Source organism: Gasterosteus aculeatus, chromosome 1, assembly GCF_964276395.1.
Source record: "Gasterosteus aculeatus chromosome 1, fGasAcu3.hap1.1, whole genome shotgun sequence".
In the NCBI taxonomy this organism is placed as follows: domain Eukaryota; kingdom Metazoa; phylum Chordata; class Actinopteri; order Perciformes; family Gasterosteidae; genus Gasterosteus; species Gasterosteus aculeatus.
This window is the reverse complement of record NC_135688.1, coordinates 16,616,432-16,634,030: the sequence shown is the minus strand read 5'-3', so window position 1 is coordinate 16,634,030 and position 17,599 is coordinate 16,616,432. Positions and strand designations below refer to the sequence as shown.

The 17,599-nt window shown below is 43.3% G+C and overlaps 1 protein-coding gene across 6 annotated transcripts in view; it reads right to left on the bottom strand.

Annotated features, from left to right (window-relative positions):
• LOC120821401 (sodium/calcium exchanger 2) overlaps positions 1-17,599 on the bottom strand; it is a 125,087-nt gene that overhangs the window by 14,929 nt on the left and 92,559 nt on the right. For 5 of the 6 annotated variants that reach the window (XM_040179898.2, XM_040179917.2, XM_040179889.2 and 2 more), the window contains 7 exons: positions 9,774-10,282; positions 5,888-6,025; positions 5,509-5,736; positions 4,437-4,781; positions 3,081-3,206; positions 2,395-2,590; positions 1,934-2,064 (listed from right to left, as the gene is read on the bottom strand). In XM_040179898.2, the coding sequence (XP_040035832.2) occupies positions 1,934-2,064; positions 2,395-2,590; positions 3,081-3,206; positions 4,437-4,781; positions 5,509-5,736; positions 5,888-6,025; positions 9,774-10,175 (1,566 nt within the window). In that variant the 5' untranslated portion in view covers positions 10,176-10,282. The remainder of the gene's footprint in view (positions 1-1,933; positions 2,065-2,394; positions 2,591-3,080; positions 3,207-4,436; positions 4,782-5,508; positions 5,737-5,887; positions 6,026-9,773; positions 10,283-17,599) is intronic. The other variant, XM_078106520.1, reaches the window with a different exon arrangement.

Here is a 17,599-nt window from a genome sequence, read left to right as displayed (position 1 = left end):
TTCACTGTACTGTTGCAACACCAGTAGTTTACTAAGTAGATGATTAGCAGCCACTTAATCGACTGCTTCCATTACATTTTAACATAGTTCGATGATTAGTGTCTTTTTTTATGCCTCTCTGAATATTTCAGAGCTTCGGACTCTTTGGACCAAACCAGTGCGAACATGTGGTTAGATATTTTTATTTATTTTCACATTTCAAAAATGAATTGAAATTCTTATTAATTAACACATCTCGTTAGAAATGTGGCATCACTCCATATGAGTAAGAGTGCTTGCTACAAAGCCTTTTTTGACCACTTTTTTGTTTCCTCAGTAGAGGGTGGTTGCCCAGCAGAACAGAGGGAGACGTTCGGGTGGAGATGATTTCCCTCCGTTTCACGTCCGCCCCGGCGAGCCGGGACGACACTGACGACACCGGCCTCTCGGAGCGGCTCCTCGTCCAATCGCTCCCGGCAGACGAGGCAGTTCGTGCCGTGTGTTTTTGTACAACCCGTCTTTGTGCTTCTTTTATGAGTCTCTCCCATCACTCTCTTTTGATCTTACATCCAACTTTGAATGTGAGCTGAGAGTTCCCGGCCCACTGCGTCTTTGTCTCGTGCAATCCCCCAACATGCTTTTCAATCCCACAGCGTCTTCAGTTCAGATGGCAGAAGCAGAGAGACTGGCCTGCGATATCAGACGGCACACTTAGGAGCAGCTCACTGGGACTGGTTGTTCAATTCTGTACCTTCTTCTCAGATAGGACTCAAAACACAATGGTAATAATAAAACAAACATAAAACATAGTGATGAATCATTCAAAGCAGCAGATTTTTCTTTCAGTTTTGGATCTTAAAGTTTTCCCACAAAGTCCCGCCTTGTGTCTATTTTCTTGGATTTGGTTCATATCCTGGTAAGCAGTCATGATTGCTGGGTGACGTGTTGATGTCGTCCAACATGAAGTCTGAGAAGACGATCCGAGTATATGTGCTTGATAATAGTAATAATAGTGTGCAAAGGAGGCCCATCATTACCCTCCTACTCCACCTCAGGAAGAATCTGTTTTATTTCCAACTGATAGCTAATAGGGAACTGCTGTAGCATTTGTTTTTTTCCAACCGTAGAAGTATGAGCCGTGAAACAAATACACCCAAATTAAAAGGTGGAATGATCTAAACAGAATGTGATGAAATTATATTAATAAATACAAAAATGTGATAAAAAAAATCAAATGATCAAACTCATCTATAGATAAAAAAGTCGGGCTGGAGAAGTATAATTTCTTCAATCATTTTTTATAATATTGAGAAGATCCTGTAACACAAAAGTCCTGCGAGGGATCTTGGATTAAACAGTAAATACTACGTGGTACAGCACGGCTTGGAAGTACTCTGATTAGTAACAGCAGTGTGCTCTCTCCTGCTGGGAGCCCTCGCTCTGATATTTTCACATCTTGGATGCGCACAGCAGCACGTTTGAAGTGAAACCACCTCAGCTCCTCGATACTTTGTGTGAATCCGTCCGTCTTCTGTATTTTGAGGCCCTGAGTTTTTTTTGTTCTTTTAGCTCGGAGCATTTCGGGATGACATGAAAGTCGACTTCGTCAAATCTCTCAACAGGGATAATTAAAATGTTCTCAATCTCCAAAAAACTTGAGTTCATCTTTTAATAACGACCTTTTTTTGTCATTGTACAAGTTACATTTACTTTGCTAGATGTACTCAAGTGACTGCTTTTGGTAGATTGGACTGTCAATTTGTAGACAAAAATTGTTACTAGTATTTATTAACTGTCAGAAGAGAAGCCAACCAGACGAGAGGACTCTCGCGGAAAATCTAGTCAGCTCTGAATATGAATCAAGTTACTGCATCGCCTGTTTTCAGTAATATTTGGCTGGCAAACGAGTTTGTTACCATTTGTGTGCCAATGTCTCCCCTCCTCTCCACCTCACCTTAATCTCCCGGCGGGTCTCTCCGGGCTTGAACACCAGCGTTCCTTCGCTGTACTCATAATCGGACCCGGCGTTGGCCGAGCCGTCCTCTGTCCTGTAGTCCACGTAGAAGGTGTTCTCTCCCAGACCTCCTGACCAGCGGGATGAAAAAACCTTTGTTATGGACTGCAGTTTAACACCGTCGGGCAGATATGACCTGAATATACTGTATGGCTTTGATTCTTAGAAAACCGTCTTAGAATGCACCTAAGTGCCTTTTACGTGTAATGTTATAGATGAAAGTACCACAGTAAATAACTCCAGTAAGATCTTAAACGCAGGACCTCTACATGGAGCTAAAGTGAAAGTATGAATAAAATAAGCCACCACACTGTTGTTTTTGCTTGTTGCTTCGAGTCCAGATTACTTGATAAAATGATAAATGGATCTGACAGATTACAGACGTGTGTAGGAAGCCCCACCCTGGCAGACGACAGCCAGCGTCAGAACGCCGCAGTTCTCCATGCACTGACTGTGGGCGCTTTGGAACGAGATGCGGCTGCACTCTCCCGAGTCCTCCACCTCCGGCGCCTCCTCGTCCGTCACGGCTGTGCGCCGGGCGTTGTCGGCCGCGTGCCTCTTCAGGACGTTACCGGCTCCGATCATCATGCGGGTCGCCTTGATGGAGACGGACAAGAAGAGGAGTTCAAAGAAGAAACCTCATTTCTTTCACTTTTAGGCTTTTGTTTTGAAACATTTCAATCAAGAAATAGATTTAAACGTGACACCACTATGAGTATTAAGCTCCTTAACTGAAATAAAAGTACTAACATCACGCTGTAGAAAAACACTATAAGAATCATTTTTAGAATCATTAGATCATTACATCACCTATCACATTAGTTATTACAATCATCCATTTAAAGTGACTCATTTGACCTGATTACATGATATTATATATATATATTACATTATAGGAGGTTTCCTCTACATAAGGAAAAGTGTTTGCCTTTCATTTATTTTCATAAACCATTTTCATCCATGATGAGCAGAGTCTAAAAATGAGTTTCAGAAATGTAAGGCCTTGAACTATTTAGTGTCCCTCTGCAGGTCTGTTTATCAATAATGTGTGTGTGTGTGTGTGTGTGTGTGTGTGCGCGCGCGCTACCTGTATGCGGTAGAAGGCCCTGCTCTTCTGTTGGTGCAGCAGAGCGTAGTAGTTAGCCAGCTCCACCAGCTGGTCCAGCTCTTTGTCCGGATATTTCTGCTTCAGCTCCTTCAGGATGCGAATCACCTGGCGGACGAGATGAGAGGACACACTCGTGATCAGAATATCTAAACCACACACGCTGACGGCATGCGCGGACGTTTCTTAATCCGTCCTGTGATGTTCAGTGTAAACGTGATGCTTCACTAAATGTTTCAAAATGACGAATGAATGATCTATTTGTCTGTCATTCTGTCCTCCCTCGTGGGACTGTTTCTCCCTCCGTCCTCAACCTCTCTGACCCTCTTGGTGGTATTTTCGTCCCTCTTCTCCTCCTTGTTACCTCTCAAACACTCATTTCCTCTTCTCCTCCTCACAACTGAAACTACTCATCTCTTTCAACTGGTTTAAATGTGGATCATTATACAGTCGACAGGAACAGAGTTTAAATGCAAACTGGTATCTCAAATGCAGAAAGACAGCATGTATAACTTTGTGAAATGGAAATCGTTCACGGAACCATTCATCGGAGCGGGAGACGGACAGGCAAACAATCCGTTATTCCGCACATCATAATGATCTAACAGTAGAAATTGTGTTTTCTTTGTTAACTGCCTTTTTTGGCAGCATAAAACCTGTGAAACGAGATTAGAGACCTATAAGGGAGCACGATCTGGCGCATGGAGTAGAGAGGGTTCCCACCCCGGCTGCTCCATGTCCCATGTCGAAGTGTCCCTGAGCAAGACACCTAACCCCTAATTGCTTCCCAGGCAAAATGTAAAACCATGGGTTAAAATGCAATGTAAATTGCTTTGGATAAAAGCTTCAGCTAAATGACCTGTAATGTAGAATGTTGAGATGTGCCCGGGGAAGCATTTTGAGTTCATTATGGGATGAGAAAAGAGCTGTGAGTGAGACCATTGGGCGTAGAGGGCACGTCAACAGCAGAAGCCACAGAGAGACCTGAAGATGCAGCTCAGACCGGTTTGTCGACAAAAGTCACAAATCATTAATGTGTGAAAGCATTGGGATTTGTTGAGGCGCATCTTCAGGTTTCGGGTTCGTAAAGGCTGAGCGCCTTTGGATGGACATCCCCTCTACAGAAATGTTCAGTTTGTTACCTTTTAATTGGATGCCAAATTGAATCATTTTTACCACTCCAAAGAAAACAAGTTATGCTGTAATTTGGTATCATAAACTTTAGATTTTTGCCAGATTGTCTGGCGGCACTCTGCTGCGTAGGCGTCAAACCCTCGTGTTACCGATAGATGGGCGAAAATGTGTTTTTTTGAAGCGGCCAGCGTCTCCGTGTTTCACCTCCTTGCGGCTATCGTCCAGCTCCTTGCTGCTCTCCACGTTGACCATCGCGCTGTTGGAGTTGGGCAGGTTATTGGAGACGGCGCCCGCCGTGCCGTCCTGGGTTCCGCCCCCGCAGCTTTCGCCGGGCACCACGGTGCCCCCCCGGAACTTGCCGTCCATGATCATCTCCATGTCGCCCTTGGTGGGCGTAAGGTCTCCCTCGGTCTCCACGACGATGCCGTGGCGCTTGTCGGCGCGGTAGCGCTTGCCCATGTACTTGTAGAAGAGCAGGCGGCGGTCGGCGATCCAGGCCAGGAGGACACACACTGGGAAGAAGAGCAGGGTGACCAGAGCCTCCCACACCTGAGACACACACACATTCACAGTCAGTCTCTGATTCCCCCATTTGGGCTCACAGCGCACAGGTACAACTGGTAAGAAGGAAGGTCCTGGTGCAACATGGCACAGGCAGAGAGAGATATATAAATACATTCCCCAGCGGTGGAAGTGTTTCAGATCCTTTACCTCAGCACGAGTTCCAACAGTGAAAATACTCCATTACAGGTATGTAAGTATTATCAGCAAAAAGTACTTAATGTTTTAAAAGTAAAAATATTGATTGTGAAGTAAAATGTTCCCTGTCAGTGTTGTTTAAGTTCCATTTAACTAATGTAGATGTGCCTTTATATATTAGTTTATTCTACATCCTCATCATCTTCTATAAGATCATCACATGTTTGAAGTGTGTCTGTCCTGTTTTCTGCTTCTACTAAAAGCCTGTCTTTCCTCAACACGTAAAGGCATCCTTCAGTTTGTTTCAGCATGTCATGTACACATCAGGAGGTAAGGAATCAGAAAATAAGGGGATGACAACAGTATCTAAAGCTCACAAACAAATAGAGCGGAGTAAAATAAATAAATATCTACCTCTGAGATGTAGTAAGAGTAGAAGAAAGGTGTAACATCAAATTGAAGCACCTTGAATTTGTACTTCGTCACAGTGCTTCAGTAAATGTACTCAATGTCATTGAACCACAACAACACATTTATATTTATATGTAAAGCAAAACTCTCTCTAAGCCCGTTTCACCTCCACGATGCCCGGCGACATGACCGACAGGATGAGGAAGAGCCAGATGTAGGCGAAGATGCTCCAGAAGGCGGTGATGAAGAACACCCTGAGGTGCTTGATCTTGCGGGTCTCGCCCACGGGGATCGTCCACACGCAGATCCCGATGATCACAAACATGTTGAAGGCGGCGCTGCCGACGATGGTCCCCGGGCCCAGCTGACCGGCCTCGAAGCCGTGACCGCACACCTGGGAGACGTGGGGACGAGAGATGGAGAGCAATTACAGATGGGCAGGTACAACAGCACGAAAGAATAAATAAAAAGGAAAGAAAGATGAGTAAGATGGAAGGAGCGAGGGATCACAAAGAGAATGTGTGTGTGTGTGCGTGTGTGTGTACCTCTATAACCGACAGCAGTATCTCCGGAGCACTGGAGCCGAGCGCCATGAGGGTCAGATTGGACACAGTTTCGTTCCAGATTCGAACCGTTGCCACCGAGGTTTCCCCGTTGGGCATGGTGATGGTGACCTCCTTCTCCTGTGGGCCCAAACACACAGGTAGTCTTTGATCAGAGGCGGGCTGTCAGAACCAGCAAGGCCTTCTCTGCTGGCCTACACATCATCAGAACGTACAGTTTATTTTGAAATATTTTTTCCAAAAATATGTATTGAATTATTCCACCACAGTCTATTCTCTTTATTTCATTGTTGCGCTGCTTCCAGGCTCAGCTGGAGGTTTGAAGGGCCTTTATGTTAGAGATTTTATCCAAACATATTTCAGCCATCACGTGCTGCCAAGGTCCTACAAATCGGCCCTTCGAAATGAACCGCACGGGCCCCTGTAGGTCAAATGGAAACAAAACCATGGCGTTAACTAATCATATGTTGAGGTGGCAGCGCCAGCATTTTGATGCTGGCGCTGCCACCGCTGGTGCACGTCTTTTGATTGGTTAGTAAGAGGGGAAGGCTGGATCCAAACCATGCAGGTGCCTACACCAGGGCCCTGTTCCTCGTACGTGGTTAACTGAGTTAGTCGGATAGTTTTCAGGATGAGATGACGTAGATCAGGCTTTTAGGTTCCCCGAAGCAGGTTTGTCTAAATCACCATAGCACCGAGATATCCTGATGTCAATCATCTCGGTAATCTGAGCTGGATAATCGGACATTTGATCGACTTAGTTGAACCACGTACGAGGAACAGGGCCCAGGTCACCTGAGGAGGAGGAGGAGACAGTCTGTTCACACACACACACACACACACACGCACTTTGAGGCTCTTACCGCTGACTCTGTGAGGGTTTAGTTATGTCCCAATTTCAAATCATTGAATGTTTCAGGGCTCGCTGGTGGACATTTAAAGCCCTCTATGAACCTTTTGCATAAATTAGCATCGGATGCTGACTTGGCCCAATGGAATTACCCACAAGTCATTGCAAAGTGACCTCAAAAAGAGGTTTAACACTGTTATGATAAAATTAAGTTATCATAAATCAGTAAAAGTTAAAGATGGAGAGAAAAACAGTAATTATTATTCTATGCATGAAATATAACATTTAGTCATTAAACTAACTTAAAATTGCTCCTCATCCTATAAGGAAAGAGCCAAAAAGACATTCAAGGGAATCAGAGAATAAAACATTTAAAATGAACACCCTCAATTGTAAGATTTATTTTCTGAAGTTGTCTCGGTGACGTGACACGTGGCAGCAAAGTGCTGTCCCATTCATAGTTACACAATTTGAAGCCTTCACAGACTCACACTCGACCACCAGGTGACGTCCGTTAATCCCCCGAGGGCTAGGGTTCCGTTTTGTGGGGGTTTGGGTTTTTGAGGGTTAGGGTTCCGTTTTGTGGGGGTTTGGGTTTTTGAGGGTTAGGGTTCATGTTTGGGTTTTTGAGGGTTAGGGTTTGGGCTTAGTAGCGACATTGGGATTCGGTCACATACAAACAGTTTGTTGGATTTAGAGACATCTATGGGTTTGAATATCTCTCTGAATACCAACTGGACCATGAGGGACATTTGGAATGAGGCCTCCTTGCTACTTTCGTTGGGATGGATTGGCAACCATGTGCTGATTTTTCTGGTTGGATCATAGTTGACACTTTCTAGTTAGTCAAGATAGTCAATCCCAGCCTGAAATAATATAACCATGGATTTCAATTGAAATGCTGTTTTTATTTTTAAAATATTTACATTTTTTTTAAATATTTAAAACTAACAAATGTTACAAAGCACAAGTAAAAATAGCTGAAAATATGTACCTATCTACAACAGATGTATCACAGTTTGAGAATCGGATTATCCATGACTTGTGGGCCATTGCGCACAAAATACACAAATCCAGAAAGCATATGAAAACGACTCAAAAGATTTACCAGCTTCCTGTGTGTATGATACTCATAAACTGCAATGGAGTTACTAATAACAGCGGTTAAAAATGCATAAATTGACCATAATGTCTCCATAATGTAAATTAAAGCGAGGGGGAATTAATCTTGTTACATGTCTTGACATATGCAGCAAATAGCGAAATTATTCATCGGACGGCTGAAAATTCCGTTTGTATGTTAAGATAGATAGATAGATAGATTGATACTTTATTGATCCCTCAAGAGGGAAATTTTGGTATCACAGCAGCATGTACAGGGAAGAAAATAGAATAAAAAAATACACATTATATACAATATAATAAGATAGAAATATTAAATTATTAAATTAAATTAAGTTAAATTAACTAAAACTGAAACAAAAGAATAACCTTCCAAAAGAGACAATAATAACAATTTGTAAAAGGAGAAGAGGAAGAGCAGCAACATCACAGCAGTACAGGGTTGTTATTGTCATTATTTAGCATGGGATGATTTATTGTAAAGTGTTATTGCACTGGGCAGGAATGATCCCCTGTATCGGTCCTTGTGACAGCGGAGCTGAAGGAGTCTGTTGGAGAACGTGCTCCGCTGTCCCTGTAGCAGGTGGTGGAGGGGGTGGTCAGGATTATCCAATATGGATTAAATATGAATCTGTTCAAATGCACATGTTCCATAAGGGGTAAAGATATCAAGAGCAGACTGCAACCTGATACCTGATTTCTGCTGCGCTCAGTTAAACAGATGCACTCTATGACTATCGTGCACACTAAGATAAACACACTGCTCTGCCTCTAAGATCAGAAGAGCAGAGCTTTTAAAGTATTACTGAGGATACATGGAAGGAGAGGGGAATCTAAATTAATCTCCATTAAGAGAACTGACACAAACACACTAACCTGGAACAATAAGCACTTAAGAGTGATTAAATATGCATGCGCAGCCTGATAAATGCGTTCATGTACAATAAGTATATTTTTAGTGGGGCAGCATGGTTTGAGAGCTGATGGTGCCAACGTGGTCGTGAATTATTGCTGTGGATGTAAGTCAGCGCCATGTTGACCGGGAGAACATTAGACACACATACGCACACATAACGAGGGATCGATGACGTGTTTCCTAAACCGCTCAGAATAGTTTAGGTCTTTAAACTATATTTGTCATTTGTGTCAAAGCTTTCAAGATTAAGATTTAAGATTGATAATGCTGTTTTTCAAACATAAAGATAGTAACATATTGACTGCAGCAAATAACTGCTCGCCAAACTCAAGGAACCTGAGGGGCCGGCAACAAATGTTGTCCCGCCAATTGCATAAGGAACAGAACGTATTATACACTCACTGGGGACGCTGGATGACTCTCCAGTGCATTTTATCATTAGAAATGTGTATTTTAAAGATAGTAACATCAGACTTTTTTTAAAATTGGGATGAGGGAAACTAGTGATTGCAAAGGGTCTCCTCCATTTGATTTAATACGTTTAACTAATACTTAATACTAATATTTTCCATAGTTCCCCCCTCTCAATAGGGGAAAAATGATTTCACAGTATTATGGGGGAAATACGTTTGCATTACTTTTATCCCCTGAGCAAGTGCTTAAGTGCAGAGAAAGTGAATTAACCTGGGAACGTGAATATCAAATATGCCCTGAAACTATTCCAACGAACACATCTGGATTTCGACCTCAATAAATGACCTTTGAAACTGAGCAAGTTTCTTAATTAACAAGATATTTTAAGGGCTTGACTAGAAGAAAGAAAAGAAGAAATAATTAAGTTTTGAATGGATGACGTAAAATAACGTAAATTGCAGCTCGATCTTTTTATAAATGTCATATCGTACTATAAAATTAACTTACCTCTAACGGGAAGCATAACATTTACATTCCCATACATAGCTCTGTACACTTGTTCTCACCTGGGACGTGATGACCTCTATGGACGCCATGAAGCGGTCCGCTACTATGGACACTCCCAGGAACATGTACATGAGCGAGGCGAAGTAGACCACCGCTCTGGCCACTTGTTCGCCAAGCTTGGGCTGGTTGGGCTGCCAGACGGGGAGAAGGATGCCGGGCAAGCACACCGTGTCTTCGATGCACTTATCCTTTTTGCCAGGCGCGGTGCTGTTGCTGTAGGACGGCGACGGCAGGAATTGGGAGGGGAACATGGAGGACGTGGCCCCCAGACTCACGGGGTCGCTGCTAGGCTCGCTGCTGGGGTCGCTGCGCTGGGACTCCGGCTGGCAGGGAGGCAGTGGGTGGAGGAGGAGGAGGACGAGGAGGAGGAGGCAGGGGGCGGGGGACGCCAAGAGAGACATGTCCGGCTGTGTGTGGTTCCCACGAGAAGTGGGATGGAAAAGGGAAGGTAGAGGATTAGGCCGGTGGGAGATGATGCGTAGAGGTGAAAGCAGTGCGACCAGCCCACCTAGAGGGGGACGCAGAGAGAGAGAGAAGAAAAGCTGATGTCAGGGTCCGGCTCTGAGACCGTAGCACATTATAGAAGCACACCCAAGGTATTAACTAAATAAAGACTCTTATTTAACAACGGCTGGAAATTACACTACCAAAAGTAACCAAATGTAAATTCTAACAGAGTAAAAGATGATGATCTTTCTGCGGTAACAAAGCAAAGATTTGCTTTTCTTTGAGCCATTTCCTCGTTCCTTTGTTGTTCTTGCTTTACCCCAGACAGAACTTTACATAAATGTGTATATGTATAAACTTAACAAGCCAACAGAAACTCAAATGTATTTCCTGGACTTTGATGCACACCAGAGTCTATTTTATCCGAATTTATAATGAACGGAGGACAATTTTTCACTCATTAGCTCTGCACATCACAATAACCTGTGGAAATCCTAATGGGCCACAATAGACGACGACGATGTGTTCAGTCGTCGTCTATCTATGTTCATCTATGTTTCTTCCCATGAAACGGTTGTGTCTGCGTGTATTGTGCTTGAATCCTGGCTAGTGCCCCTGCTTTCAAATAAGACGAAAGGATCATAAAAAGACGAGGTCAAAACAGTCCTCTGCAGCGCTGCTTCTACTACACACTAAATTGAACGGCATCAGTACTTGTTGGCACTCTTTCTTTTCCCATTCTTTTTTATTTCTTTTCAATGTCAAATCGATTTGAAGACTGTGCCCATCTTGACAACGAGTCCTGACTCCCCAATCAATGTAAACCTCCATTCAGATGACAATTTGCACAGCTCATATGAGGGCGGAGGGTCCTTCAACACAATATAACAACTCAAGTGGTGCAGTTAGACATTCAACTTCAACAGAATCAAAGGGATTCTGAGGAGACGAAGGGTGCGATTCCCAGCAGACTCCAACACATGTACTCTCATCCTGGTGGTGACTCACCGCGTCCTCATTGAAGGCCAACAGCCAAAACGAAAAAGTTTTATTAGAAACAAAACTTTTCTTATTTATTAGTTCAGACCTCACTCTTCATATGCCAGGAATGTCTAGAGTCACTCTGCAGTGAGCGAACTCACTGTGAGTCACAAAGGAAGCTGCAAAAGCAGCGGAGAAGACAAAAATAAAGTTGTCCGGAAGAAAAGGCGAGGCCAGAAAGATGAAGCAGGGGGTTTGTGGCGGTGGTGTGTGGTTGGGCTCAGCTGCAGAGCGGCGTGGGTTGGACTGGCTCAGGGAACAGGTGCCGAGAGGCTCAGCCTCAGCTTTAATGAGGCAGTTAATCATGAGCAGTAGTTTGAGTTTAATCACGGTACACACACACGGCCGATATCAAGAAATTTCCAATCAAGATGACCAGGACTAATAACGGAAGTCCATCTAAGGCCCGCGTAGACCTCCCTGTTTCTTTTAACTCCTTTTTGGAACTAAAATAGAGAGAAATTCCTCAAATCTGGGATATTTCATTTTGACTTTATATTTCGTGGAGATTACGCTTTCAACGTAGCTGATGTGTCCATGTTTGATACGTGACGTAGATGATTACTGGCAAAACATATTTACGTGCAAAGGCACAGCAGAGTTGTGCTTTTTGCCGTACATGTTGAAGAACACAGGATCGAAGTGCGCATCCTTGTCGTCCGCAATGAATGAACAGTAAAACCACTGCTTATTCTACCATTTCTTGCACAACTGCTACATTTGTCAATGTAACATCTAAACAATTGGAATAACACACAGATTGCATCTATAAATCACAAGAATAAACAGTAAAGATGCAAATACATGTCACTGATGTGCATAATTTGACAACGTCCTCGTGATTACGGGCATCCTGAGTACTTGGGAACCCTCCTGCAACAGGACGTGTTCCAGGGTTATGAGAAGGAGATAATGACCATGAAAAAGACGTGAAAGAAGAAAAAGATGGATGAAGGTCGATTGAATGTGGAAAAGTGAAGGTCAACAAAAAAGAGACCTAAGATCTGAATATTTCTACAATGTTTACTGAGCTAACAAAACAAGTGTTACAAGTTTTTTCTCAAGAGTCGCCCCCTGATGGTCGGTAGAGAGAATGATGTAATGTTCAGCACCTGCTTCATTAGTGTGAACCAGGGCGGATTGGGGAAAAGTCTGTCAGACCGGCGCAGTCAATGCATCGCACGTATTGTCAGTCAGTGGCCTACATGGAAAAATACCCATACGCAGTAACATTATTTTTGGATGATTACAAAGAATATATAATACATATATGTTTTTTTATATAACATTTGAATCCACTAATTTGCCCGGATGGACACAAGTAATAAAATAATACTGGCTATTGTAACACTCCAAGGAAGGTATAGTTTGCTAGATGAATACGCTTTACTCTGTATCAGATGGTTATACGTATATGTGCAGAGCCTTAAGGAATGAACGCCAGCAGAGAAAGATCCCACAGTAAAGAAACTCGAATCAGAAGGTAGAAGTAGCATGAACTATATTGTAAAACGGGACAGAGCAGAAGATACGATGGGGTGTGAGCCTCAGTGGTATCAGTTGTGTTGCAGGCTGTGTGTATGATTGTGTGTGTGTGTGTGTGTGTGTTGAAGGTGCTTAAAGAAACGATAAGTTGTGTCACGGCAGTTTCCCAAATAAGTCTGAGATTTTTATATATTTTGATGCACCTTCCTTCAGACATCTCTTATTTTTCCCCCTGAGCTTTTCAGTTCCACCTTTGAAGGATTCATGTTTTGGTGCCGGCTTCGTCTGCTAGTGAGTGACGCAAGTGTTGAGTAGGCGGTGATTGACATTTAATAACACCTAAAACAGTTAGACGGACGGACGAGATTAGATGAGTAAAGGAGATGGAAACCTTGAGTGTGAAAACCGATCGTGAGGAGTGGAATAACTGTCAGTTATTACTGATTACTGTTATAGTTGTTAGAGTAACTATAACAGTAGAGGCACTGCGATCGACCTATTGGGCCCCGTCGGGATAAATTCTGTAAAGTGTAGAATATAGCCGGGTCATGCAATGTCAGAAGGAGGGCTGGTTGATGATGGAGGCGGACCAGTATTGGGCCAGCCCACCTCGTCTTTTTAACTATATTACACTGGCTTCCGCCACAACAAAACCGGGGAGACGGTCTTCAGTCTCTAGTTGAGTGAAGCACTTCACTCCCAGGATTTATAGTAATCATGGCGTGTGTAATCCTCAAGAGGATTTATCATGCTTGCATTTAAAGTTTGAGGCCTTTTGACAAATGCCTTTTGCACCTGTTGGTCGGCAGAAAATATTTAGAAATAAATATTGCAAAACATTTATGCTTTGCGGAAAGGATAATGCTATCTGTCACACAATGCAGAGACGTCAAGCATGTGTTTGCACTGCAATGACATGCAGCGTCTTTGATTCACACCTCTGGGTCAGATAGCGGTTGCAAGGGATGTTTAGGTCATTTTTCCCCTGTGTGTCTGTGTGTGGTAGAGAATGCAATAATGCGTCTGCCAACTTGTGAGATTTAAGGCTCAGCATGAAACCAAAGGATGGACAGATGGACAGAATCACGTTTACGGTACAATAATCTTTCTGCCTCTCTCTTCCTGTCATGCTTCGGTTCATTTGTGGGGACAAAAGCACCTGTTCTCACCTTCTGTCTTCAAAACCCACCCCTGCTAAGCTCACTTTATCCTTACTTTGAATGATTTTGTCAGTTTTCTTTTTTCTCTGTACTTCTATTCTTCGCGGAGGGCAATAAAAGTTTATTTGAATAGATACAATACCATGAAAATATGTGCACTGAGTGTCCTCCAAGCTGTCCTTTTACACTTTGTAGTCCACATCAATGGTTCTGCTGTACTTAAAAATAAACACAGGGAAAGGGAATTCTTGTCATTTCTGTCTGTTTGTGGGTCAACTTCATCTCCAGGTACTAAAGAGTCACACAAATGCAGAGGGAATTTCTTAAGAATGTCAGCCTACTCAGATAATCCTTCAGCAGTAACTGCAATCACATATCAATTTTCTTTTTTGATTTGACTTTCTTCTTAGAGCGATTCGGGGCCGGGGATGATACGAGTTTCAAAAATGTGTTTGGTTGCATGGAGGTGTTTCATTCATTTTACTCTGCCTTCTCTCTTGTGGCAACATGGCGTCTCAGTGGAGTTGGCAGAGCCTCCAAACAGAAAAGACAGTAAAGATGAGAGGGGAGACTAATGGACTAATGGTGATTTTCACTGTTGATGGCAGAATTTGATTACTTTCAGTCAGATTTTGATTAACTCACCTCGGCCGCTGCTGCATTTATTTATATATTTATTTTTTGCTAAGTTTCATTTTGAACGTAATTGAATTGATGTGGAGCAACTGTGGAGTAGCATCATTAAACAAGAATCAGATAATCAAAAGGACATTTTTACGAGTTGATATGAATCAGTGCAACGTACACTGTATTTCTCATGTCCTCTGTGATAGATGAAGATAGAGTTTAACAAGCAGAACCCAGAGATGAGATTTGACTTGCCGTTCAATTAGTATTTATATCTACTGATGAAGAGACATGAGTGCATGTGGTCTCATATTGTTTAGTGAAAATGTAAAGATGATCAGCTTTGACAAATTTTTCCATCATGTATCAACATGAAGGCACATGTGCTTCTGTTGTCAACTTTGGGTTTAACTGACTGTGGCGACCCCTGCTGCAGCAGCCTTCCAGTGGGATTTAAGTTTGTGGGCTGGGTTTGGTGATTAGAAAATTCAGCGTTCCTTCTCTCTCTCTAACCCAGTAGAGTAACTAACCCATAGAGATACGGTCGTCATGGCGATAGTAAAGATGAGAGGGCTAGTGTGACCATGGAGCTAACTAGCGATCTGTATGTCAGGTAGAGAGATACGATACATGCGGCCTAACCGGAGGGTGCACCCCTCTCCCCACAAAGGTTTCACATTAGAACTCTTAAGTGACGCGACGGTACGCTAAATGCACTCGTTCTGAGCTCATGAGATGAGCGCTTTGATGAACAATCCTTCACTGAAGACCAAGAGCAGCGGTGCAGCGGTAAATACTCCCTCGCACCACTTGATATTTTCAGAACAATAACTTCTCGCACACTCAACGCTCACAGCAGGCTGTTTGAGGTTCCATATTTAGGTCCTGCCTTCACGGAAACATCATGTAATGGACACAGTGTGAGGATAACCAAACAGAGAGAAGGTCAGTTCACTCAACCAAAGGATCTGTAGTAGGTTGTCAGAGGGCAGACAGGATGAAGACGTCTGATCAGAGGGATATCTTCAGGGTAGGGTTCCCAAAAGTGCAGCTTGAGCCCACAACATAAGGAAGTAAGGAAGGGTTTATGATTGTACAACCAACCCACCAACCAAATGTACAGTGTCTCTAAACCAGGGGTGCCCAATAGGTTGATCGCGATCGACCATAAGCAAGGATCGCTAATTAGCATTAGTTGTTGTTCAGTTTGGTCACCGCTACGCTTGATTACTACACTGAATTCAATTGAAGAAAGCAACTCCCAAGACTTAAATTTAACGAAAATTCTTACATTTTTAAAAAATAATTGTGGTTTGGTGCAGGACACACATACACACACACACAGTGTGAAAAACCAAACGAAACGTTAAGTTTCACGGTTTGATATCTATAAATGTCAGATCACGCTCGGATATCAGATAAATGATAAACGGAAGGTGCTGCACCAAATGCAGGAGCTTGATTGTAAGTACACAAATAAAATTGACACAAATGGAACAAATCTGGGATCAGAGGCGGCAATGAACAGAAGGACACGCCGCAGGACGCCTCCTGGGTCGGTCAAGTACTACAACGCTCTGAGACCTCGCACAGGAAGCACCGTTCACTTGGTCTCGCAGGGATAAGCTGCAAATGTGTTAAACTTAAGATGGGGAAAGTGGGACAATTTTTATTCACATGGCTAAACTAGAATCTGTGATTACTGTGGCTTTATTTTCCCTACAACTGGAAACTTCTTTCCAGGAAACTATCCCGACATTACTCATCATCACCTGTAAAATCAAATTGCAGCAAAGTCTCCAGATTGTTGAGGGGGATGAGGACTGAGTGCATTCCCCTCCATTGTAGTGTGTGAAAGTCATCTAACCATGACATATCAAATCAAAGCTTGAAGAGTGGTGGTACGGTAGGACGGTCCTCTTTATCTCATGCCTGCTCTCCCAACATAAGCGCCAGAGTAAGTGTCTGAATTAGCCTCTAACTATAATCCGCCGCTCATCAAAGAGCCATTGACACGGCGCATTAAACAAGGATCCGCTGCGATTCATTCCTTTAGGTTGTGACTGGGAAGAAGGGTGGGTGTGAAACCTATTACCGTAACAGCGTGCGCCTTCTGCAGCACCAGAGGGAGTCTCTTTATGCACCGCAGCTCCTCTGTGCATCTACCCAGTCACTTAGCCCTCACACACACACACACACACACACACACACACACACACACACACACACACACACACACACACACACACACACACACACACACACACACACACACACACACACACACACACACACACACACACACACACACAGGGCCTGAGCTGTGGGTGCAGCTATGTTGGGCTGGCAGATTTAGTGCGACGAGGGACTGCACGTGACGGTGTTTACCTGCCGCACTGCTAAGTATCCATGCGACGGTGCACTTCCAGTGCTGCACGTTAACAATGGGACACATGAACAGATATATTAGAGGCAGGGTAGGTGACCGTCTTTGTAAAAATCCCAACAATGCTCTGACAAAAAGAACTATGTGAACCAAGAAGTTAAACCAATCATAGTATTTGGTTAGAATCAGATCGCGTACATAAAAGGTGGACATGAAGACACGCCATCTTGGCTTTCTTTTTTACAACCAATGAACTAATGTTACCATATTTGGAATGGGCAGGAGTGACAAGTAGGAGAAATTGTAATGTATGTGTGTTTGTTAAGTACTGGGAAAGAGAAACGCAGCTTGATTCAAACAGCGTTCCACAACCGAACTGGATCCACAATAAAATATACCCCAACTCAACTGCAGATCAAACCATAAGTATTGCTTATTTTAAGAATTTCAACAAATGACCAAAGCGGCTTTTTCTTTTTTTCAGGTCCGGTCTCCCAGTGACGCTTAGTTTTAACACAATGTTTGAGCATCATGTTGGTATCCACTGCGTTGGGATGTGGAACCTCCACAGCACGGGTGAAAAGCAGAATTTTTTGAAAAAATTCTGCAAAGACTCAAAGAGCAGCAATTCAAGTCCTGTTTTATTCCTTTAGAAGAGCAGGCCGAGTTATCAGCGGCA